The 26,885-nt window shown below is 39.9% G+C and overlaps 1 protein-coding gene across 1 annotated transcript in view; it reads right to left on the bottom strand.

Annotated features, from left to right (window-relative positions):
- The window catches only part of COL13A1 (collagen type XIII alpha 1 chain), a 237,971-nt gene that overhangs the window by 31,717 nt on the left and 179,369 nt on the right, over nt 1-26,885 (bottom strand). The window contains exons 24-31 of the mRNA XM_077454564.1: nt 21,252-21,296; nt 20,443-20,487; nt 18,649-18,801; nt 16,317-16,415; nt 15,685-15,729; nt 11,736-11,777; nt 6,691-6,717; nt 4,810-4,890 (exon numbers count right to left, since the gene is read on the bottom strand). Of these exons, the coding sequence (XP_077310690.1) occupies nt 4,810-4,890; nt 6,691-6,717; nt 11,736-11,777; nt 15,685-15,729; nt 16,317-16,415; nt 18,649-18,801; nt 20,443-20,487; nt 21,252-21,296 (537 nt within the window). The remainder of the gene's footprint in view (nt 1-4,809; nt 4,891-6,690; nt 6,718-11,735; nt 11,778-15,684; nt 15,730-16,316; nt 16,416-18,648; nt 18,802-20,442; nt 20,488-21,251; nt 21,297-26,885) is intronic.

The following is a 26,885-nucleotide window of genomic DNA, read 5'->3' as shown; positions in this document are numbered from 1 at the left end:
CACGTCCCAAAAAGTGAGGGTTCCTAGGCATTCCTGTGCCTATATCCTCATAGCTCCCTATCTGCAGTATGAGAGCTAAGGAACTTCTGCCTGCTATTCTAAGATTTGTAGTAAAAGGTGATGATGTCACTACAATGCTTTTGACTATTCTGTTTGGTGGAGGCTCTGATACGAGGACGAAAAGCTCTTCCTCTACCAAGATGGCCACCCTCACAAGGATACACGATGAATAGCAAAGTATGGTAAATCAGTAATGATGAAAGTTCAGTTGCAACTAGACCACAGGTACTACTGGTGAGTGGTGACTCGTCCTTTCCCTTTAATTGTATCTGGCCTACTTGTGCCAAATCATATCTCATTTGATAGCTATTCACTATTTACACATATTTAGAGTGCCAGTGCAGGAAGTTCAAAATATATTGAATCAGACCTATATCATTAATTCCATAGAATAGCTAGATATATATTGTCATGTACTAAAAAATCAAATACGAAGAGCTGAAAAAGGGAATTTAACGCCAATAATTATCGAGTACGATCACTGAAGCACTTAAAATTATATAAAATGTTGGAGACCTGAAATAAAAAACAAGAAAAACTCCCAAAAAACAACCTTGAATATTTGAAGGTCTAACTTTTGTTCGAAGTTAAAATTGTATACATCAAGGGTAAACATCAATAAATCGATTTTTATTACTAAGCAAACAAAAACATGTGCACACAGCATACCATTCAATCTTGATTTAATTTACAGTTTAATCACAGCACTATATCAAACATGCTTATTATTAGTGGGCTGTATTCACACAAAATCAAATCAGAATTAGTTAACATAGTTAATGTGTTCTGTTTGATTCTGAAATAGCTGATTGGATCTCATGGTCACAAGAAAATAATATGTATCTTTTTTGGAAAGATAGCATAAATAAATATACTTTTTTTGATCCCAGGCTGCAGTGAGCTGAGCAAAAATGTTTAGGCTTAAAAAGGAAAAAAAAACCTTTGCCCTCTTTTCATGTGTTCAAGAAGCAATGATGTGCAGTAAAAGGTATCACCTCTAGATGCTTCAGGCTCACTGTTTGTGCTCATATTAACGTGGATCTAAACCTAAAAACAAAAAATGTAATGTATTGCAGCTTACCAGTCCCTAGATGTGCTGGTTGATATTTATTTTTAGGCAATTCCCCTATATTTTTACCTAGTATTCCAGCCAATTACATACTTCCTGTCCTAGGGTGACAACGCTCACTCACTTCACTGTATCTATGTAAGAGCAGCATTGTCATCCTAGGTTGATGTCCTGATTTGGACTACAAGGACTTCCTCCTCTCCTTATTCCTAATACAGAGAGGGGTGTTGCTTTGATGTTTAGAGAAGATAGCTGAGAAAGCTGATAATGTTGTTTTGGATTTCAGTTCAGTCCACAGGAAGTTAAAAAGCATACAAGATTTCAGACTGATACAATATGTATTTTTCTGTACTTGTACCAAGAAAGAAAACTTACATGCTTGATGATTAAAACAGGCACATATAAGTATGCAGGCATCTGGAGTAAAGCTGACCATCCTCCGAACTGCCATCGGCATCATCCCTTCCACGCTGCCCTCCACCAGTGCTTCGAGCCTCGCTTTCAGATCGTTCTACTACAGTGTAGTCTTGACGGTCAGAATTGCAGACTGGCAACGATGAGAGCCGGCGGTGTGGGGGATGGTCTATGTGGACAGTTTTACCCCGGATGCCTGAATACTTACATGTGCCTGTTTTAATCATTAACCATGTAAGTTGCTAAATGTTGCACCTTTATTAAATGTAACCATATTGCTAGACTTAGAAGCGCCTATCTTCTCTTTTATGCTCTCTAGCTCCTGCTGGATTTTGCTTCTAATCCCCTATATGGAGGCGTCCATTTGTGAATGGACATTTTATGGTTACACGACCTATCACATTGCTATAATCTTTTTATATTTACTATAAACTGAAAGAGCCATGAATAAATGGTTGTGGAACAAATCATCTGAGTTTCCATTATTCGATAAATTTGCTTTGATATACAAGTGCTTTGAATTACATGCATGTTTCTGGAACAAATTATGCTCGTTATCAAATGATTTATGCCGCGTACACACGGTCGAACTGTTTGACGTACTTAGTCCGTTGAAACACATTTCAGCGGACAATCCGCTCGTGTGTGGGCTTCAGCGGACTTTTTCAGCGTGCAGTCCGGAGTACTAAGAATTTCGGTTTTTCCAGAAATCTGTCCGTCGTACTTTGGTTTCAGCGGACAATACGGTCGTCAGTATGCTAGTTCGACGGACTAAGAATGGCGCATGCCCAGAAAGGATTTACACGGCGGAAGGGTGCTTTGCTGTGTCTTGGACTTCCTATTTCTAGTCCCGTCGTACGTGCTGTACACGTCATCGCGCAAGCTTTCGACGGACTGTTTGTGTTTCCGTGTGTGGTCAAGTCCATTCAGTGGAAACTACGACGGATTGTCCGTCGGATTGTATGACGGACTAAGGATGCCTAATGCCGCGTACACACGAGCGGACTGTATGGCGTACTTAGTCCGTCATACAATCCGACGGACAGTCCATCATACTTTCCACTGAACGGACTTGACCACACACGGATAACCAAACAGTCCGACGAAAGCTTGCGCGATGACGTGTACAGCACGTACGATGGGACTAGAAATAGGAAGTCCAATACACAGCAAAGCACCCTTCCGCCGTGTAAATCCTTTCTGGGCATGCGCCATTCTTAGTCCGTCGAACTAGCATACTGACGAGCGGATTGTCCGCTGAAACCAAAGTACGAGCGGACTGTCCGCTGAAATGTGTTTCGACGGACTAAGTACGCCATACAGTCCGCCCGTGTGTATGTGGCAATACAATCCGCTCGTGTGTACGCGGCATTACTGTATAGCTAATGCCAGACATAAATCTGCCTCCAACCCTCTTCACATAACAATACCAAGAAATGATATGTAACATCATAAAAACGATTACAGATCTATATTGAGACTGGTGGGTTGGGGCAATTGCGGTATCTCTACCCGTTTCGCTGTATAGCTTCATCGGGAGAATCATTGTGCTAGTAACAAAAATATTGCAAGTGAATTACATGACATAAATACATAAACAAAAACTATATACAAAATATAAAAAAGAAACTAGAGCTTTCTTAGCACTTACACCATACATATATCAGTGTATTTATATATGAGAGTTTTCCACACTGGTATATGTATAGAGTAAGTGCTAAGCTATATATATATGCACCTCTAGTTTCTTTTTGTGTTTTGTATATAGTTTATGTTTCTGAATTTATGTCATGTAATTTACTTAACTTACTCAAACTTTTTTGTTACCAGCATGATGATTCTCCCAATGAAGCTGTAACAGTGAAATGTGTAGATATACCGCAATTATCTTAACTCACAAGTCTTGATATGGATCTGTAATAATTTTTATGATGTTATATATCTTTTTGTGGTATTATGTGAAGGGGATTGGTGGCGGATTTGTGTCTGGGATTAGCTATATGTTGTATTGTTTTTAATTGATGTGGTCATTAATGAAATGCCTTTTTACCTTTTGTAAACTAATAAAAGATCTTTTTTAATGTAAAGAAAAAAAAACTTTTTCGTTTAAATCGTGAGATATTGAGCACCATAAAGCCCCATTTTCCTTTCTGGGTATACTGTATATTTTGTAGGGATGTGGGGCTTGTTTCACCTCCCAAAGCCAAAAACTGATTTCTACATTTTTCTGTACTTGAAAAAAATGTACTTAGCCTTAAAAAAAAAATCCGTGCTGCCTACACATCTAAGGACAGTTAAGATTCACTAGATTTACTTTCTTGTACTTGGGTTTGGAATTACTTGCAGGACAAGACAAGAGAAGGCGGGAAGTGATGCAGGAATTCAGTCTAGACCTGCACTCAACAAATGTTGTAGTAGTCAAGGAAGCAAATGTGAGGAAGAAAAGGAAATTAGTTACTACACTTGTACTTGTTTAAAGGAGTACATAAAGGGCAATTCCTCGCCTTGTTTTAAATATAAGTGGCAGCTAGCGTGGTAACCTGGCTCCTAGTTTCTTATATGTCTTGCATTCTTCTTGTTAAATCTTTTTTTTTTCTCTTGAAATTCAATAAAAAGATTTAACAAGAAGAATGCAAGACATATAAGAAACTAGGAGCCAGGTTACCACGCTAGCTGCCACTTATATTTAAAACAAGGCGAGGAATTGCCCTTTATGTACTCCTTTAAACAAGTACAAGTGTAGTAACTAATTTCCTTTTCTTCCTCACATTTGCTTCCTTGACTACTACAACATTTGTTGAGTGCAGGTCTAGACTGAATTCCTGCATCACTTCCTGCCTTCCTGCCTTCTCTAGTGAGTGCTCATAACTTTCAACACTGGTTCTTCATCTTAGAGTCTTAAATGTTCCTACCCACTGTTCTGTACATCTCATTGCATTCTCAATAGTAAAAATAAATAAAATCTGAAGGGATGTGGGAACCCCACATAATGGCATCAGAAGTTCTGCAGAACCGGGAATTCAAGTGAAGAAATGACACAAATAGTGTGCTTGGAGGTCATAAAAAAAATCCAGCTGGTTTAACCATACTGTATCTACCAAAAAATGAAGATAGTGGGTGGATAGTACAGAGCTTGTGTAGTTACACAATCAGGGTACATTTGCTGGTAAAACCTTCAAGAACACTATCTAAGACTGCGGCCATATCTTAACACCTTGAGTGACAGAATGGCTGGTTTCAATAAAATAGGTGCCACATCTACTTACTGGTAAGCCCAAAGGACCTTTATCTCCTTTTTCTCCCTGACTTCCCTTTTCCCCATTTGCACCAGTCTCTCCTACTTCACCCTGTTGAAAACAGATAAATTGTATCGGGATAAGATAAAGACAGAAAGGGGCCAGATAGTCACTCTAAAATAACATCCAAATACTTAAAAATGCTTTCGCTTACTTAGATAATTAATATTTACCATATCATAATAAACACATCTGAATTGTGGCAGAGTTGTTTAAACTCAAATTATAATAAGCAGTTTATACATTCCAGATGTCCCCACAAATTGCTTTACTGTTACATGGTAGTTTATGTCAAGTCAGATATGTAGATAATTTAGAAGTAAATTATTCAAGACTTTTTGGACTGTCTGATGCTTCCAGGTAGCAGTCTCTAGAGACCATATTAATTTAGGGTCAATTCACACTATACTGATCTGTTGTACTACACATGTTTAACATACAGTATTTTGTGCATTACCATGTTGAGTTTAGGCAGTCCATTCATTTAGATAGGGCAACCAGCACATGGAAATAGATGAACCCCTGCAACATTTTATTGACGTAGCCCACCACAATGCATGTCATGCATTGACACCTACTCTGGTTGTGCAGTTGGTGTTATTCTAAAATAAATGTCCCTTTAACTCATCACCCAAAATGCAGTGCGTTGGAGTAACAAGCGATAAGACGTGCCTTTTCTCACATTTTACGAGAACACATCGGTGTGAAACCAGCCCTAATGAAGCAGTGTTTCATCAATCTATTAGTTATACTTTCTTGATTCTACCAGACTGTTCTATTATTTCAAATATTCCATATTCCTGAATCATAAACTGCCTTTGTGTTATATATCTAATATGCTATTTTTAAAATCAGGATATACACTATATTGCCAAAAGTATTGGGAGGCCTAACATTACACGCGCATACACTGTCATCCCAGTCTTAGTCCATAGGGTTCAATATTGAATTGGCCCGCCCTTTTTAGCTATAACAGCTTCAACTCTTCTGGGAAGGCTGTCCACAAGGTTTAGGAGTGTGTCTATGGGAATGTTTGACCATTAGTGCATTTGTGAGGTCAGCCACAGAGTACAGAGTCCTGATCTCAACCCAAAAGAACACCTTTGGGATGAATTTGAGCGGAGACTGCAAGCCAGATCTTCTTGTCCAACATCAGTGCCTGACCTCACAAATGCACTTCTGGTAGAATGGTCAAACATTCCCATAGACACACTCCTAAACCTTGTGGACAGCCTTCCCAGAAGAGTTGAACTTGTTATGGCTGCAAAGGGTGGGTCAAATCAATATTAAACTCTACGAACTAAGACTGGGATGCCGTTAAACTTCATGTGCGTGTAAAGGCAGGCGCCCCAATACTTTAAAGTATATAAAGTATATTTTAGGCTGCTTTGAGGTGGGTAACTGGGACCTTTACATTTTATAGAGTATTTGGAAGAAGACTTTAAGGGGTTGATTAACTAAAACTGGAGAGTGAAAATCTAGTGCAGCTCTGCATAGAAACTAATAAGCTTACAGATTTTTGGTTGGCAAAGCTTAACCAAGCAAGCTGAAGTTAGAAGCTAATTGGTTTTTATGCACAGCTGCACTAGATTTTGTACTCTCCAGTTTTAGTAAATCAACCCCAAAGTGTCTGTAGATCGCAGATTGCCCTTGCCTGACACCTGACATCTGAACTGCACGTTAACACCTGAAGTCTGCGTGTTAACACATTCATGAGACACAACACACCTCTACAGCAGCAAATATATTTTAATTCAACAAATACAAATTGAAAATGTTAATGTAAGCTATTGCATGCATGGGTTAACTACTATACCAGATTAAGCACTTTTAAACATATGAGGTGGTTACCTTTTGGCCAGGAAGCCCGGGTGGGCCCTTTGAAGAAAAAACAGATAGTCATTACATATAATTATGTGAATTATATAGTTGATGTCCATAAAGAGCATATGCAGCTGAAATGCCATATTAAAAATTATACAATATATGACCACAAGCAGGAGACTGGTTCCTCATAGACAACCAATTTGCATTCTAATCCTAATTGAATATTTATTCTTCATATACAACGTAGCAATAAATCATTGTTCATCTACCTAAACTGCCTTAAAAAAAAAAAAATTTTGGAAAGCTGCATAAAGCATAGTGACTGATACTGACGAAATTAGATGAAAAACAAAAGTCAATTTGAATTCTTTGGTAATAGCAGTGATATTCCAGCAGGGGGTAGCAGAGGCTGAAGAATTGCATTATTCAAAAATTAGGTATATAACACATCTTTGTGGGTAATGTTGGAGGGCAGTAACCTTACTTATCAATGTAATTATTATTTATTAGGATCCTATTGACTTTATTATTTCTGAAGTCTAGTCTACACAATGCAGCTGTGATCACCTAATGTTTGTCATTTTACCATTTACAGTATGTTCATTCATTCTGTAAGCCTTCTTGGACATGCTAACAATCTGTACTGTCACCTAAACTTCTAAGGTGTAAAAACAAAACAAAAAAGCAGGCTGTTAAGTGCCAGTGGTATAATATGCTATTGAGAATGTAATAAGGAAAAATCCTTTCAGAAGTAGAATAAAAACAGTTTGTCACAAAGGTTACACCCAACGCTTATGCACACTAATAAAGACAAATTAAAGTAAAAGAAAAATTGAAAGTACTTTGATGGAAACATTTTTTTTTATTATTGTTTTGGATCAAGTCAGGGAGAGAAAGAATCTCTGCCAGGCTTTTATTGCTGTGCCATTTATTGCATGGGGTGACTTCCTCCCACTTCCTGTCACCGTGAGACAGGAAGTGATACTATAGTAATTAGTATTACCGTCGGGTCGCCCTCACAACCCAGTGACTTTATTTTCTTATCTTGGGAAAGAAATGAAGGAGAAATCTCCTAAATGAGATCACAGACAGTAATTAAATCTCAATACATCTTCGTACCCTTCCTCATTGTATACAGAACAAAACAAATAATAAAAATGTTTTGGCTGGAGTTTGGCTTAAAGTGATACTAAAGTCTTGTTTTTTCCTTGTTAAAATAACAAACATATCTTACTTACCTGCTCTGTGCAGTCGTTTTGCACAGAGTAGACAGGATCCTCCTCCTCTTGGGTCCCTCTTCGGCTCTCCTGGCCACTCCTTCCTGTTGAGTGCCCCCACAGCAAGCAGCTTGCTATGGGGGCACCCGAGCCACAGCTCTGTGTGTCCATTTAGACACGGAGCCGCAACATGGCCCCACCCCCTCTCTCTCTCCTCATTGGCTTACTGACTTACTGACAGCAGCGTGAGCAAATTGCGCTTTGCTGCGGTCTCAGCCAATGAGGGAGAATGCCGGACAGTCGAGTCTCTTGTGCAGCATCGCTAGATCGAGATGGGCTCAGGTAAGTATTAGGGGGGCCGAGGGGGGCTGCTGCACACAGAAGGCTTTTTAGCACTATAGGCCTAACTGTTTTTTTGAATTTGGATAGAGTAAGGGAGGGTTATAATATCTGTTGGTTTTTTTTTGTCATCCATGTCCCATTGGGGAGATTTCCCTTCACTACCTGTCCCATAGCCATACAGGAAGTGAATGGCAATCAGGAATTTCTTAGGGGCCACCAGAACTAGTGTCACCATTGGAAGATTTCCCACTACTACTTTTATGGGGACAACCCAACATTTCTGGTAAATAAGACAAATAGAGAGGGGGGGGGGGGTCTCCTCAAAGGAGGCACAGACAGCAATAAAAACTGACAAGGGTTCTAATCCCTCTCCACTCTATCCAAAACTAAAAAAAAAAAAAAGTTTTGCTTTTAGTTATACTTTAAGATAAAAACCTTCTGCCTTTACAACCACTTTATACTGTCTTGTCTAGATAAACAGAGAGTAACGCATGAAATACTTACTTTTTCTGGAAAGAAATGCTCTTCAGGTTTCCTTCAGTGCTGGCCACATGTTTAAAGGCATAGGCATTGAGTCTGATGATCTCTGTTAAGAAGGGGATCAGAGACTAACTTGGCTGGTCTGTTGGCCTGTTTCAGCAGAGTTCAGGAAACCAAGAGCTTATACCTTCAAACTTGTGGTCAGCACTGAAGGGAGCCTCCAGCAAACCTGCTACTATAACTGTAGTATTATTATTATTATTATGCGGGATCTATATAACGCCAACAGATTGAACAGTATTTTACTGTATAATAAAAGTCAATAAAAAATCTAGTTTAGGGACTCGTTCCCACTGCCTGCACGCTAAATGCTCTGTTGTAGTGTGCAGGAAACTGTCAGTTTTTAGTTGCAGTCACCTGCAGTGAGGGGCGTGTGATGTGTGTTTCAGCGCATTGCAGTCTTTAAGAAGTAAGATGAATTTTCCTTTTAAAGCATTTTACTGAGTACAGAAATAAAGCAAAAACAGAACATTACGTGGAACATTTTGGTACAATATCTAAGGACAATGCTGGTCCTAAAGTTGGTAGGACTGAGTATTACATAGCATTAAAAGGGGTCCTAGCTGTATAATAAATTATCAGTTACAATGGAAATCCCCTTGCAGGAACTGCTTTTTCTGCAAGCACGTTTTACTGCTGTCTGTCAGTTTTTCAGGTGGACCTGATCGGACCCTCCAGTCTCTTCTATGGAGCAGCAGATGTCAGCAGTCATATGTCCACTGACACCTGCCGCTAATCCCATCCGATCCTGTCTGCCAAAAACAGCTGAATGGGGGACCTGTTCCCCATCCATTTGGCAGGTCGGATGAAAACGGACACCGTGATCTGGATTGCCCCATAGAGGAGAGTTTGCTGTGTCCATGTAGAGGAGCGGACATGGACCTGTCATCCACCTGCTCAGCAGGGAGATCCTCTGAGCAAGCGGAGGCGTCCATGTGAAATTACTGCAATGATTACTGCAAACTTCCAGTCCTCCTCACTGCATACTGACCACAAGGAGTGACTCACTTGGCACCATTGCCATTCAATGAATACAAGGCATTCTCTGGACAAGGTGGGGATCATGAAGCCACCTCATTGCCCCTCCACCTCTTCCATTCAGAGAACATCTTGTATTCACTGAAAAAAAAATGCAAGGCATACTGCCAAGCAAGAAATCCCCTGTGGTTGGAATGCAGCGGGGCAGCGGCTTAGCACAAGAGGATAGAGGCTATCACTGTAGTGGTGCCGACTACTGCAGTGATTGTCAGCTTCCCCGGTGGTCCCTCAGGTATCATATATGCATAGTTACATTGGTTCAAGATGAAATAAGATCATACCTGTAATTTAGCTTGAAAAGGGAATACATACTGGTTTCATAAATATATTCTTTCTTTTGGTCAGTTTTCGGAAAGAAATAATACATTTTGAATGTGTTTTCACTGGTTGTACTCACACATGTGGCCTCTAGGTGAGTGGGCTTTAATACTGAGCAGCCGTATCCAAAGGAAACAATTTACTGTGTTAAATGCACGCTCCTAGCACAGTAACTAAAATGTCATGGGAAGCTCCTGGTGATCTTACGATCAAGTGATCGCTGTGGCGCCAATTACTGTGATTACATGATCAGAAGCCTCTGCTTCCTGACATTTATATTCTTTTAACCACTACAATACAGGGCACTTTCACCCCCTTCCTTCCCAGCCCAATTTTCAGCTTTCAGCGCTCTAGCGCTTTCAGTGACAATTGCGCGGTCATGCTACACTGTACCCAAATGAAATTGTTATCATTTTGTTCGCACAAATAGAGCTTTATTTTGGTGTTATTTATTCACGACTCCGTTTTTTTTTTTTTGCGATATAAGCGCAAAAAAAGCGGAAATTTGGAAAAAAAACTATATTTTCTTTTTTCTATTTGAAAAGAAATCCAATAAAATCAAATTTTGTCATAAATTTAAGCCAAAATGTATTCTGCTACATGTTTTTGGTAAAAAAAATTCCGTTAAGTGTATAATAATTGGTTTGTGTGATCACGGACATATGTACGCAAATGATCATGTACATATGTGTGCAGGTGATCACGTACATATGTGTGCAGATAATCATTGGGACATGTGATTTTAGTGGGACATATGTGGGGGACATGTTTTTATTATTAGGGACATGTGTTTTTATTATTTGGGGACATGTATGTTTTGGGGACATGTGTGTTTTGGGGACATATGTGGGGACTGTGTTTGTACTGTGTGGTGTGTTGTGTGTTTACACTACACTGATGATCAGTGAGTAAAAAGCTGTAAAAAGCAGCCCATACTCACTGATCATCAGCCGGCTGCAGCGTTCTGCTCTCCTCTCCTCAGCGGTGACTTCTGTGTGAGGAGAGGAGAGCCGATTGCCTAGCAACCGGCTGTTTGTTTACATCACATGACGGCTGTGATTGGACACGGCCGTCATGTGATCAGGAGGGCCAATCACAGAGCCCTCCTGCCGATCTGAGATGTGCCGTGTCCGGGTGACACGAGCACATCGGGATCGCGCCGCTGCGCGGGCACGCGCGCGCGATCCCGCTACTCCTGAATGACGTTCCTGAAGTCCTATCAGGAGTAGACGGCTCCCACCCGGCCGTATATATGCATTGGCCGGGTGGGAAGTGGTTAAAGAGCCAGGGGGGGCGTCAGGAAAAGATTAAACATTTTTCTATTTTTTCTTATTAGCCAGGTAATTATAAAATACTACATATTAAAATAATAATAATTATATTCATCCAGTAGGTGGAACTCTAGTCTGTTTTTCACATGTTTAGCTGTGTTTCCTTAACGGCTTTGCTAAAAATAGCCTATTACTAACAGGGCTCGATAGCTTAAAATCAGTTCAAAAACATATACACTTTAGACAAACTAAAATTGACCTCAAACCATTTTATTTTCTCTTTAAAAATACATTCAATATGAACTTGCAATATATCAAGGTCCCTTACAATAAAGGAACTTACCACAGGTCCAGAAACACCTGGAGGTCCTGGTGGCCCAGAGACCTATAATAGAACAAACATATTTATGTTACATATAATTAGAAATGCTGTAAGCTCATTGGTGAAGCTACAAGTGGCATTTATATAAAAAAAAAAAAAAAAAAATCTGTTTTTCTGTCAATCATTTCCTACACACAGCTACATAACCTGTGATGTGACAGTCAGCCATGGGTGTGTTAATGTGACCAGTACTAGTGAGATTGCCATGAATTGTAAGTGAATAGAAGAGGGGCATTGCAAAACGCTGAAATTATTAAGCAATAGGTGCATGAGGAGTGGTCCTGATTTTATATTTGGTCTACTCAGAAGCATGCAAAGGGAATTATTTCACCTTTTCATCATGAAGAATTTTGTAAAACATACCTGCAGTGTCAAGAGAACAGGGTTTACACCTCTTAGCAGCTACCAAGGAGGTATGAATACTGCTCTATTCTTATCTTTAATATACTGTATACAGCACTATGAGGCCTATTTCACACATGCGGACAGTATGTCCGTATTTCATCCATCCATTTGCAGATGAAATACAGACATACATGCATCCCTATGGGATAGCGGGTGTCTGCGGATGCACATCCGCAGACACCCGCTATTGTCCGCCTCCGCAATTGTCCGATTCTGCAGATGGAGGAAAATCCTATTTTTCTATCCGTCTGCAGAGCGGATTGGATGAACACGGACAGACGGTCCGCGCTCATCCGATCCCCATAGAGGAGAGCGGAGAGCCTGCACAGTGTGCGGAGAACGCCCTGTCCTCCGCCGGCTCAGCGGGGACAACGGAGCGATCCCCGCTGAGCGAGCGGATCATCACGGGGCGGATCATTACTGATCCGCCCCGTGTGAAAGGGGCCTAACGTATATTTAAACTCTAACTAAATGACACAACGCTTACTAAACCACTACATATTATAAATATTTACAATTAATAAAATATTTGTTTTCACATTTTTGTATCCTTTGTTGCTAAGTGCAGGCTTCCTGATGGTAACAACAATCGACCATGTCTACATAATATGTGTTAAAATGGCAATTTGGAGTCTGCATCATAAGCCTGTGTGACAGAGTACCAATGTAGGAGCACAATTGGGAGACATGCCACCTAATAACAAGAAGTACTTAACCACTTCAGCCCCGGAAGATTTTCCCCCTTAATGACCAGGCCATTTTTTGCGATTCGGCACCGTGTAGTTTTAACTGACAATTGTGGGGGTGTGCGACTTTGCAGAAAAACAAAATTGATGTGCTTTTTTTCCCCACAAATAGAGCTTTCTTTTGGAGGTAATTGATCGCCCCTGCGATTTTTTTATTTTATGCGCTATAATCAAAAAAGAGCAACCATTTTGAAAAAATAAAAATATTTTTTACTTTTTGCTATAATAAGTTTCCCCCAAATTAAAACAAACAAACAAACACATATCTTCCTCAGTGTAGGTCAATATGTATACTTCTACATATTTTTGGTTAAAAAAAATCACAATAACACCCCTTTCACACCAGGGCGTTTTGCAGGCGCTATAGCGTTAAAAATAGCGCCTGCAATCCGCCCTAAAGAAGCTGCACCATTATGTGTAGTGTGAAACCCCCGAGGGCTTTCACACTACAGCGGTGCACTGGCAGGACGTCAGAAAAAAGTCCTGCCAGCAGCTTCTTTGGAGCGGTGAAGGAGCGGTGTGTTTACCGCTCCTCCACCGCTGCTGCCCATTGAAATCAATGGGGCAGCACTGTATCACCACCGGCAAAACGCCGCTATTGCGGCGTATTGCCGGCGGTTTTAACCCTTTCGTGGCCGCTAGCGGGGGTAAAAGCGCCCCGCTAGCGGCCGAAATGCACCGCAAATCCAGCGGTAAAACGCTGCTAAAAATAGCGGCATTTTACCACCGATGCAATGGGCGGTGAAAGGGGTCTTAGGGTATATTGATTGGTTTGCACAAAAGTTATAGCGAGATAGCGGCTATATTTATGATATTTTTATTATTTTTACCAGTAATGGCAGTAAACTGAGATTTTTATCTGGACTGCGACATTGTGGTGGACAGATAGGACACTTTTGACACTTATTTGGGACCATTGACATTTATACAGCGATCAGTGCTATAAAAATGCACTGATTACTTTATAAATAACACTGGCAAGGAAGGGGTTAACAGTAGGGGGCGATCAAAGGGTTAACTGTGTGTCCTAGGGAGCAATTCTAACTGTGGGGGGATGGGACTGCCTGGGTGAGGAGAGCGATCATTGTTCATACTTAGTATGAACAATAGATCAGTCTCCTCTCCCCTGACAGCACGGATATCTGTCTGTTTACAATGACAGATCTCCGTTCTGTCTCTGTGTGGAGCGATCGCGGGTGCCTGGCAGGTGTCTGACGGTCATTGCGGGGGGACCGCCAGGCATGCACATCAGCTCCAGCAGCGTGTCAAGGGCACGTGCCTCCCGGGTTCGCTCTCACGCCCCCTAGTGGTCTGAAAGCGAGCTGACGTATAGCTAGGATGGTTTGCCCAGGGGAGCCAACCTGCCACAGTATAACTGCAGTGACTGGTTGGAAAGTGGTTAAACAAGCACCTTCATGGCAGGATCATAAGGCTATGTTTTAATGAAAGATGCAGACTATGACATTCCGAAAAGGACATTGCATTAACACAAGGTTATGTATAGGGCCAGTGATAGGTAGAGGTATGGGCAGGGGCTGCCTGTGAGTCAATAATGTCACTATCACCAGGCATGTGCCTCACATTTGATGTTTGGTGCCCTGGGTCCTGAGACTACAAACTGCTCAGGCCTGCACTGAGCCCCCCCCCCACCCCCCCCCCAACAACACTCCTCAATCACGGGGCTGTTTTCCTGGATGGTGAGCCACAGGTCTCTCACGGTATATTATCCTTTTAAATGTGCTTGGAAACGTTTTTATCGTTGGAATAAACTCCTAAAGAATTTACCTCACATGAGTTCCCCTCTGTTTTTTCTCCTTTTATAAAACCTAAATGTAATCTCTGAGCTGATAAAATAAAGAACTGCTTAATTTTTTTGCTAAAACACTCTATGGAAATGGTTGTGTAACAAGACCATGAGAGACCTGTGGCTCACCATCCAGGAAAACAGCCCCATGTCTGAGGAGAAACACAGGTAGGTGTGCATGCAGATTACTGAAGAGCTGGAGACCAGAAGCTGATTCCTTCAGTCAATCTTGAGAGAACGATTCCTGTAATTAGGAGTCCATAAGATCTGGTAAGAAGCCATCTGGCTGCTTGTTTTGTCCCCCACAAGGATTGATGTGCAATATCTGATATACATGTGTAGGATGAATTTGATACGGCCACAGAGTCTGTAGGATCACACCAGCTGTTTTCATCTCCCCGCTCTGGACTTTTTTTCTATATACATATATATATATTTTTTTATGTTTTTGGATTTTTTTTTAGGTTTTTATCATCATATATACACATTTTCATATGCACGTGTGTGTTGAATTGTTTATCAATTATTTTTGTCTGTAGGTTGGTGTGTTTCAGAAGCTTTTTTACTGTCATTATTTCACATGCAACATATGTGACCCATCTTTACTTATTTATTCAATTTTCATATACATTTTTTTCATTTTTACACATAAATAATTTTTTGCATTTTTATCGCGATTTTTATATAATTACATTAATTATTTCAAGGGTGTTTTTACACACACATTTTCACCGTTTATATTTGCGCAGCTTTTTGTGTTTAATATTATTGTTTGGATTAAATATTTAATCGTATAAATTTGCGGCATTTATATTTTATATTTTCACCTTTTAGAGACGAGCGCAGAATTAGTTTACCTTTACATATTTTCCTCGTCTTTTACCAGCAAATTAACTTGGCATCAAGGTTTTTTTAAAAGAGGCAAACATTTCTAAAATAAAAAAAAAAGACTTACGGAATTTCCAGATTCTCCTTTGTCTCCAGAATCACCCTTCTCTCCCTAGTGGCAATACATTAGCATAATATCAATTGATATCGTACAATATAAAGGCAAATATTAACTTAACACCCACAAATATATTTTTTAAAAATAAAAAAATAAAAATAAAATAAAAAGTAAAACTTGTTTGCACATGGTAATTTTTCAGGTTCAGTATAGAAAAAAACATTGGATTCATTGCAATGTAACCAAAACCTTTTTTTTTTTTAAATCTATTTAATTAATCAAGCAAGCCTGTTATTTTGCTGAATTGCCAAAATACAGGTTCGCTTTAAGAAAAGGCGACTATCCAAATATATTTCTACCTAGGTCATTTCTCACCATAACCTGTATGGTTTTACTGTCCCATTGGGTCCCAAGACCTACTCTAAAGAAGCCATGGTTTATATACACTGCACTGATGATGGCCATATAGCCTTAACAGTTGTATGCAGTTGGCATAAATGGCCCTATAATATTAGGCTATATTTGAACAACACACCAGCAGTTCTGGATGTGTATCTAGCCAATGAATAAGCCACTTGAATATATTCTGTTTTTAGAAGGCTCTATTTGCTACAAAAGTATTACAATTTTCACATTCTTACTGTAAGCCCTGGAAGTCCAATTGGGCCAGGAAGACCTGGAGGTCCTGGAACTCCTTGGTCGCCCCGGTCTCCCTTTTCTCCAGTGGGGCCATCAAGACCCTAACAGAAGAGAAATAATGTCACAGGTATTTACTCACAATTTCAAATGCAGGTATGTACAGTATTATGCCTTAAGCTGTCCATGGATCATTCAACAGACTGAAAAAAAGAACAGATTTTTCCATCCACACAACCAAGGTGCATGAAGGACCCCCTTTCCGGCAGCACATTGTATTCTAACAGTGGGCTTCTCTGCTGTCAGAATACACTGATCAGTGGCTGCAGCCCCTGATCAACAAATGTTTTCTAATGTTACCATTCCACATAAGTTGATCTAAAGATTGACTTCGGTCAAACTGAAATGGCTATACATGAATCATATTTTGGTCAGTGCCTTCCGAACAGGATGAATTTAAACCCACCAATGACCAGCTTAAAGATTAGGGTATCTTAAGATCAGGTACAAATTATTAAGTGCTGCTATATATGCTGTGTACATACACATACACAGTATTTATATATATATATATATATATATATATATATATATATATATATATATATATATATATATATCAAATAAAGGTGTATAGGAGGCCTGCAGAAAAACACCAACTCAGCGCCAATTCTGACCTCAAACAAATCAGCAGCAGACAAAATAAATATCTATAAACATACCTTTAAAATATAATGAAATACTAAAAAAGGGTATAAAAGAGCAGCTGTTTATAGATGTAAAAAGGTATAAAATATCAAAAAGTTAGTAAAAATCATTCACAATCCAATCACTGAAAACAACATTACTAAAACAGCGCTTAAGAACTGATATTAGTCCAATATCAATAACATGTTGTCTTCCATACACCATGCAATTGAAATTTGATGTATAGCAGAGTAAGAGACAGTTCAAACGGGGAGTTAGTTGTACATGTAGACTTCAGGGTAAAGACCGGAAAGTGCACCTGTCACCAAAAATACTGTCCACCACGTGTTGCACACTCCCCATAAGGGGCACACTCACCAGATTTTTCTGGGTAAATAGGCACTCAATCAAATCGTAAATACAATAGCCTCGTCCTATTTCCTCATCCTCATCAGAAATTTCTGGGTGTGCAGGGGTTACGGATTTCTCTTATAAAATAAGCTCTCAGTGCAATCGCAAATTTAAGACATACATTCTATTGCCTCATCACCATAAACTTCCAGGCATGCAGGGGTTAACATAAAAAGCAAACAAAATCCACACATAGTGTAATTCCTTTTATTATATAAACATAAACGGTTTCATCACTATAGACTTCAAGAGACGCCCTCTGTTGAAGTCCATAGTGACAAAACCGGTCAGGGCATGGCTTACACGGCACTCTAGCGGTGACACTCTGTGCTCCACAGCCCTCCAAAGCTTTAGCCGGCAGTGTTGGCAACTTCCTGCAGGACAAACGTACTTCATCCTGGAAAGGTTGAGTATAGCGAGAGCGCCCTCTGCATGATTATATTGTTACTGTTATTATATAGTTTTTTTACTTATGTGATGTACACAGCTTTTACTAAGGGGTTTTTAATATGCATGGGGGGTGTTTATATAATAAAAGAAATTACACTATGTACGGATTTTTTTTGCTTTTTATGTTAACCGTTGCATGCCTGGAAGTTTATGGTGATGAGGAAATAGGACGTATTTCTTAAATTTGGGATTGCACTGAGAGCTTATTTTACAAGAGCTGTGTGGCTCCCTGGAAGTCATAGGGTGTGAATCTCTTAGGAGCATAGAAAGATGAGTATAAGACTTTTGAGCAGAGCATGGTAACCTAAAAAGATAATTATAAATAGCATGGCTATCATTTTAGTCATTTATTGAGTTTTAGACCTCTTGGAAAACCAGAACCAATATCTCTATACAATAACTCAGAACTCAAGTATTTCTACTTTTGATTTGATTTTCACTGTTTCTGGTAGGTAAGGCATTTACCTTGCTGTTCTCACTCAACCTTTCGTATTTTCTATGCTAATAAAATGAATAATATTATATCATATTAAATGTAATTTCAACAGATAAAATATGATCCTCTCATATAACTCCCCAATAGCATCCCTGAAAGACCCTAGTCAGGAATTAGACTCAACATTTACCAAAAACAGAAATATCACTTGTCCGTTAACTGACCTTTGCCCATCTTTTATATGGTTTTGCTTCCATTTCAAAAATGTTTATCATTCAATGCATGCTTGATGTTTTACTAAAATACAAAGTAAGTTTCTATTCATTTAAACACATACAAAAGTTGTTACTTACAGGTGATCCTGCTTGTCCTGCATCTCCTTTATCTCCTTTTGGCCCTTGCATTCCCCTAGGGCCTGTATCTCCCTTTGGTCCTTGAAGTCCATCTTGTCCTGGAGGTCCTACTGGACCTGAAGGTCCAACCTCACCAGGTTTCCCTCGAGGGCCCTAAAACCACAAGAATATCTATTACACTCAAGACTTTCCTCTAATATTTAAAATTATCACCCCACAATAAATTGACAATTTGGTGGATCAAACTTTAGATTAAACTATGTGACATGGCAGGGCCGGCCCAACCATGGGACCCAGTGGGACCGTTGTCCCAGGCAGCACTTTAAGAGGGGCGGCAGCCGGCCGGAGCGTGCAGTGAAAAGTTGTCAGGAGTACCTGCTGGCCACCGCCACTGCACCTAATCACTGTGCTGTCTTCTGATATCAGCCCGCTGGGATGCTGTAAAATGCTGCATCCAAGGAGTATGTAGCCGACGCTGCCTGTAAAACAGTTTCACATTGAGCATATCGTGATGGACACTGCCAGAGGAGAGGGGAAGTTTCTCTGGATATGATGCTGAGCACGTGCATTCAACTTCTTTGGTCGATCATGGCAAAGTGGAACCTCTTCTGTTAAACCGCTGCATGGTCTTGGTCACCATGCTGCAGCTTAGTTTGAGTGGCATGGGAATCTTATAGCCTAGGCTGTCTTTATGTAGAGCAACAATTCTTTTTTTCAGATCATCAGAGAGTTCTTTGCCAGGAGGTGCCATGCTGAACTTCCAGTGACCAGTATAAGAGAGTGAAAGCGGTAACAACAAATTTAACACACCTGCTCCCCATTCACACCTGAGACCTTGTAATGCCTCGTACACACTATTTGAAATTCCGATGAGATCTTTTGGTCGGGAAATGCGATCGTGTGTATGCTCCATCGGACTTTTGCTGGTGGAATTTCAGCCAGCAAAAGATTGAGAGTATATTCTCAATTTTTTGGGACGCAAAGTTGAGAGAACGTTTGTGTGACCGTTTGTATGCAAGCCCAGCTTGAGCGGAATTCCGTCAGAAAAACCATCCATGTTTTTTTACGACGGATAATCCGCTCGTGTGTTTGGGGCATAACACTAATGAGTCACATGACATTGAGGAGGGAAAATAGCTAATTGGGCCTAATTTGGACATTTTCACTTAGGGGTGTACTCACTTTTGTTGCCAGTGGTTTAGACATTAATGGCTGTGTGTTGAGTTATTTTGAGGGGGCAGAAAATTTAAACTGTTATACAAGCTGTATACTCACTACTTTAAATTGTAGCAAAGTGTAATTTCTTTAGTGTTGTCACATGAAAATATATAATAAATTATTTACAAAAATGGGGTGTACTCACTTTTGTGAGATATTGCAATTTTGCATATGGACAAGGTGCTGTTGCATGTAAATCAGATTTTCTTATATATTTAACTTTAGTTTTAATTATCATGACATAAAATAATGAATGTATTTTTTTTTGGGGGGGGGAGGGCAGCATTTCATTCTTGGGCCCAGGCAGCACAGTGTCTTGGGCCGGCCCTGTGACATGGTCACCCACCTGTTATCTTCTTTGAGAAATGAAAATGGAAGCAGTAAAAGATTTATAAAGAACAAAAAATGTAACATAATTCCAGTCTAAGACCTATGAGCTCCTTGTAGATTGTAAACAGAAAAAGGTGGTTTTGTAATAATTTTGTTAATAAATCATTGAACATATGTATTTGTTTTTTTGGCTATTATTATGTTGAACAAATACTGAAATATTAACCAGTAACTCGTCTGTCCTACCTTGTCCCCGTCATGGCCAGGAGTGCCAGGCAATCCAATTTCACCCTGATAATGTAGAAAGGAACACACACTTATTATATATTTAGTTGCTGAATGTATTCATTTGCTTTTTTTTTCTTTTTTGCTCAGCATGTAACAAAATGAAAACAGTAGAGATTTATCCCATGCATTGTAATACATTGTGTCCTTATACCCCAGTATATTGTATCCTTTGAGAATACAACATTGCTTGTGTTGGTATGGCGATCTGTCAGTATGCGATCTGTCAACCGCCAACAAAAAAAAAAAAAACTTGCAGTGTGTATCAGGCTTTTCAGTACATACTGGGGCTCCACTGGTGTATAGATCACCCATGCTCACTATAACAATATAAAAAAATGGGTGGACCATAAAGAAATACTAAGAGAAAAAATCACGAATAGCAAAATAACAGGAACAAATGAACAAACTAGTCATATATTAGAAAGTTAAGAAGTTGGAGCAGGTATGTCATAAAGGTGAACTTTCATTTTAGGGGACATGTTCCTTACCACTTAGGTCACACCAATGTAAAAGTATTTATGCATTCTCACACATAGTCTACATTTAGCTACTGATGAGCTCTTCCTATATGCTAGGTCCTAAAAGCTCAAAACACATGTGCAGTTTCCAAAGCATTTTCTCTGTTGTACACCAGAAGGAACAGTTCCTAAAATATCCGAGAGGTTTTGACTCCAATTCTTTTCACTGGCCCAGTCAATAAATTGTATTGCAGCCATCACAGTAATTTTATAAGCTCAATCAATCAGTTATATTTTTTGTGTTCTTACCTTCTGTCCTGGTACACCTGGAACACCTGGTGGCCCAGGAGGACCCTGAAAATAGAATAGTTTGACAAAAATATTAATTTCCCATTATTTTAAGAGAAGGAAAGATTGAAGAAAAATCCCATTATATTATTTATGGAGGTTCCACAAATGTCTACCTAGCATGGATAACACTTCAGTGTTAGACTGGGGTGTGCAGCGATCACCGATCACTGCGAAATTCTGTTAAATGCCCCAATAATAAGGTAAAAAATAATACATTTTTTTAAAATATAAACACTTCATGCTACAGATATGCAATATTCTCAAGTCTAAATATGTGAAAAGGTTACACAGCCCTTGTCAGGGGTCCCCCTATTTTCATTATCTAAAAAAAAAATGATTGTCATGTGAGCCTAAAAAACGTAAAACAAAAGTCTATATTTTTCAAATACTTTCAAATGGGCTCATTTAAAAATGTTAATATTAGTCATATTGCAGAAATCTAGTCAGGACATCCTAGAAGATTTACATTTAATGGCCACTTCGGCATACTGTAGATCCACTTATTTACAAGAATTAATGAACTCTAATATGAGGTATTATTACCTTATAATAATGACTAGTTCAGTGAATGGTGTTTTAATCAACAGGTCACCTCTGTTTATATGAGACCATGCCTCATGGTCTTTGGTTTAATTCTGCACTGCAGACTTTGCTGGTTTTACACTATTACTGCTTTCTTGAAACAATAAGATACATGGGCAAAATAGAACCAAAAAAATCTGTTGATTATAACCAACTGCAGATATGACAGGCTATTTTCAAAGAATCTATTTTTAAATATGATCTGCCATGATTTGAACCACACAAACCTCCACAGACCCACTTTATCCAAACGAAGACTCACTGCTCCAGGTGAGATAGGAAGCCTGATGATCTGACAGGTATAGGAGTTAGCACTACCCTATATAGAAAGCCCCTGTCAGGTAATTCCCTCCTATTAGCCCAATCAGGACATCCCAGGCATACCATTAAGGGTATACCTGTGGCACAGTTTAATACGAGTGAGAAGAATTTGTAGGGATAACCTGGAATTTGAACGTGAGGCAGCATCCCTATTCCATTTCTTGGAGAGAGGTTACCCGAGGTGGATGATTGATAGGGCTTTGACCATTGCCAGAGGTAAGAATCGGAGAGATCTCATTAGGAGAAAGACACAGGGTAGGGATTGTCCATTGCCAGAGGTAAGAATCGGAGAGATCTCATTAGGAGAAAGACACAGGGTAGGGATTGTCATCCAGACAGAATGACTTTATCTACTCCATACAGTACTGAATTTAAAGAGATTAGGAATATAATTAATAAACATCTCCCTGTTCTATATACGGATGAAGCCTGTACCAACATTTTACGGGAAGGGATCAACACAGTGTTCTGCAGAGCCCCTACTCTAATGCCGCGTACATACAATCGGAAATTTGGCCAGCAAAAGATTGAGAGCATGTTCTCAATTTTTCGGTCGGAAAAAGTTCCTATCCGAAAATGCGTTTGTGTGTATGCAATTCCGACACACAAAAACTCACGCATGCTCAGATTCAACTATGAGATGGAAGCTATTGGCTACTGGGTATTGAACTTCCTTTTTGTAGTCCCGTCATATGTGTTGAACATCACCGCGTTCTTGGCGTTCGGAATTTTGTGTGACCGTGTGTATGCGAGACAGCTTGAACGAAATCCCATCAGAATTCCGTCGGGAAAACCATCAGAGCTTTTTCCAACCAAAATTCCGATCGTGTGTAGGTGGCATTAGTCGTACCTTGTCCCTGAGTTCTTTAATAGAAAGACTACAAGGTTGGCTACATGGTCGCATTATAAGGGAAACTTTAGGTGCGGAATAATGGGATGTCCATGTTTTAGCCTCATTACAAGTGGCGATCAGTTCTATTCGTCAGTGACACATAAGAAATATAAAATATCAAATTTTTACAACTGTAACACTAATTATGTTGTCTATTTACTGGCTTGTGACATATGTCACATTCAGTATGTTGGTAGAACAACTAACCCACACTATTCTGTACTCCTACTTCTGTACCTTTCAGCTGCCTTTGACACGGTTGAGCACCCCTCCTCCTCAAAAAACTTTACTCCCTCGGTCTCCATGACTGTGCTCTTCAGTGGCTCTCATCCTACCTATCCCAACACACCTTCAGTGTCACTTACAATTCTACTTCCTCCACTCCTCTTCACTTCTCTATCGGGGGGGGTTCCCCAAGGTTCTGTTCTTGGACCTCTTTTATTTTCAATCTACACCTCTTCCCTGGGTCACCTGATAGCCTCTCACAGCTTTCAATATAATTTCTACACTGATGACACACAAATCTATCTCTCCACCCCTCAAGTCACTCCATCAGTCTCCTCACACATCACTAACTTACTAACAGACATATCTGTATGGATGTCACACCACTTCCTCAAACTCAACTTGTCCAAAACCGAGCTTATAATATTTCCTCCCCCACGTGCCTCTTCCCCTGACTTATCTGTCAAGAGCAATGGCACATCCCCACATGTCAGTGTCCTAGGTGTTATCCTGGACTCTGAACTCTCCTTTCGGCCCCACATCCAATCACTTTCCAAAGCTTGCTGCCTCAACCTCCGCAACATCTCTAAACGACATCCCTTTCTAACCAACGAAACCACAAAGCTCCTGATTCACTCCCTGGTTATCTCTCGCCTTGACTACTGCAACTTCCTCCTCATTGGCTTACCTTGAAATAGACTATCCAACCTTCAGTCCAAGACTCATCCACCTTACAAACTGCTCAGTGTCTGCTACTCCTCTCTGGCAGTCCCTCCACTGGCTGCCACTCTCTCAAACAAATACATTCAAAATACTAACAATAAGTTACAAAGCCATCCACAACTTTGCCCCCAGCTACATCACTAGCCTAGTCTCAAAATACCAACCTAATCGCCCTCTTCGTACCTCCCAAGACCTCCTGCTTTCTAGCTCCCTCATCAACTCCTCCCATATCCACCTCCAGGACTTCTTCCAAGCCTCGCCCATCCTCTGGAATTCCCTATTCCAATCTGTCAGACTGTCTCCAAATTTATCCACTTTCAGGTGATCCCTGAAAACTTTTCTCTTCAGAGAAGCCTATCTTGCCTCCATCTAACAACTGCACGATTTTCTCCATTAGCTCATCCCCCACAGCTATTACCCTTTTGTATAACCTGACCCTCCCTCCTAGATTGTAAGCTCTAACGAGCAGGGCTCTCTGATTCCCCCCTGTATTGAATTGTATTGTAATTGTACTGTCTGCCCCAATGTTGTAAAGCGCTGTGTAAACTGTCGGCACTATATAAATCCCGTATAATGATAATAATAATAGATGTCTTTGTGATCGTTTCAATGAACACTTGCATAGTGTGACTAAGAATTTATCAACCAATGTGGCCAAACACTTTAATACATACCATAATGGTAATATTACAGCCATGCATATACAAGTTATTGAGAAGGTCAGGCCTCCAAAGCGCATCATAGAATAACATGAACAATGCAAAATGTTGCCCTTTCCCTGCAGGGGATGCTAAGCAACATGAAATCAGTTCAGGCTAACAATGAGCTGTCAGTTCTGATCACTACAGCACTGAAAGTCAATTAGTCTGAAATCACTTGGTTAATAAAATGTATTTCTAAAAGTACTCTGTCTCTCTCTATGCCTTGCAGCAATCTATAGACAAGGCAAAGCCGGATGATGTCAAGCATACAGTAGATGTGTGTTTTAAATAAGGCCTTTTGCCATATCACTACACAGTCTGGATTATATTAAAGCAACCGATGTGGCAAATGTTTATCTGATAAGTAGTTACTAGTCTACAAAATACAATCTGCAGCAATAAAAAAACTGTATCCAAATCACCTGTGTTATACCCACCTATGAGATTTGGAGCTAAAATTTGTTCTGAGCAGTTTGTAAGAACGTCAACGTATCTGAGGTTTTATAGTCGACAAGCAATAGACAGAGCGTACTGGCCAAGAGGCTGTTATCTGCTGTCAGCCTATACGTTTCCATGCATTCAGAGCAGCCAACTGATCAATATCTCCTAAATTAGATTGTATGGAGTCTGTGTGTGGCTTTGTTTGGGAAAGCATGTGGGAGAGAGATGGCCGACAGTAAGATATTAAGGCCAAGGAGGATAGAATTTCCACTGCAGGCAACAGGGAAGGCAAACCTTCTTCTAATTGCATTTCAAGCAATCTGAAATTCCTGTGCATCTACTGGCTGAACCATGACGCTGAATGATAAATATACATTCACTCCCACTGCTCACATTGGTGCCTGCTGTGCAGTTCCAAGATTCACGTTGCTGGTCAATTAATAGCAAGAAGAAGAAATAATTGCTTTAAAACCTGGATTACTCGTTTTTACTGTTGTTCTCACACAGTATTATAGAATTCTAATACGGATAACTGCCAGTTAATTTACTTCCAAATGGTAACATTTTGTAAAATGCCCTTTGCTTTTATTTCCAACATTTTATTATGAACAATGTGACAGCCATCTGAATGAACTAAATCCATTGGGAATTCATTTTATTTTTTCTGAGGTTTCGTTCATATTTTTAATTGTAAACCCTCAAAAATGTATCTTTAATCACAAAAAAGAGAAAACGAAAGCTACATATGTAATTCAAAACATGTTACAATATATGCCTAAAATATTAGGGCCAGCATTTACAAGTGCAACTGTAGACTTAAAGTTGTTGTAACCCTAAGCTTATGTCTCTTTAAGGCACGATATACAGAACAGTGCTTTTGCAGTGCCATGTTTCCCTTTCCATGTTATATAATACCTAGTTGATCCTGCCTGTTCCCGTGTTCCCCTCTGTAATCTGACTACATTTATCATGGCTGCTGATCTATGATAACGTGGTCAGTTTACATGCCTCTTTCAACCTGCTGTGTCTTCAGCATCTCCCCCCCCCTCTCTCCCTGTTATTTCTGTAGTCCGTAGTCTATGTCAATGGTCACCAACCTGTCCTCAGGGCCCACTAACAGGCCAGAGTTTTCTAGATAACTGAAATACATCACAGATGATGTAATTTGCTGCTCAGTGATTGCAGTATTCTAGTCTGCATCTCCCCAAGGTAATACATAAAACCTGGCCTGTTAGTGGGCCCTGAGGACAGGTTTGATGACCACTGCTCTATGTGAAGCCAATCTTCCCTTCCTGCCTTTATTAAGTATTCTGCTGCAGTTGCTCCTCCCCTTTAGTAAAGTGGTTGTAAAGTGACATATATTATATACTTTTAGCCTCTCTGTTTTAGGAACATAATAAGTACAGTGTGTGTGTTTTGTTTTTTTAATTCTAAAGCTAAAAACCTTATTTGCCCAGCTCTGCTGTGTGGTCACATTTCCTCCCTTTGCTAGCTTGCGTATGTCTGAGGGGAATCTCAGCCATTCCCATTGTACTCCTTAGATCGATAAGGAGAGCAGAGGGAAGACACGTGATCACACAGCAGAGCTGGGCAAATAAGGTTTTTAGCTTTAGAATTAAAAAAACATAATACATGTGACTTTACAACTTTAAAGACTGTAGACATAGACTGTAAAAGAAGGAAGTGGGAAAAAAAGGACTGCCCCTC

This window comes from Lithobates pipiens, unplaced genomic scaffold (genome assembly GCF_037356315.1).
Source record: "Lithobates pipiens isolate NorthernLeopardFrog02 unplaced genomic scaffold, aLitPip1_a1.2 Scaffold_25, whole genome shotgun sequence".
NCBI lineage: Eukaryota > Metazoa > Chordata > Amphibia > Anura > Ranidae > Lithobates > Lithobates pipiens.
Note: the sequence above shows the minus strand (reverse complement) of the source record. Positions and strands in the feature narration are given on the sequence as shown.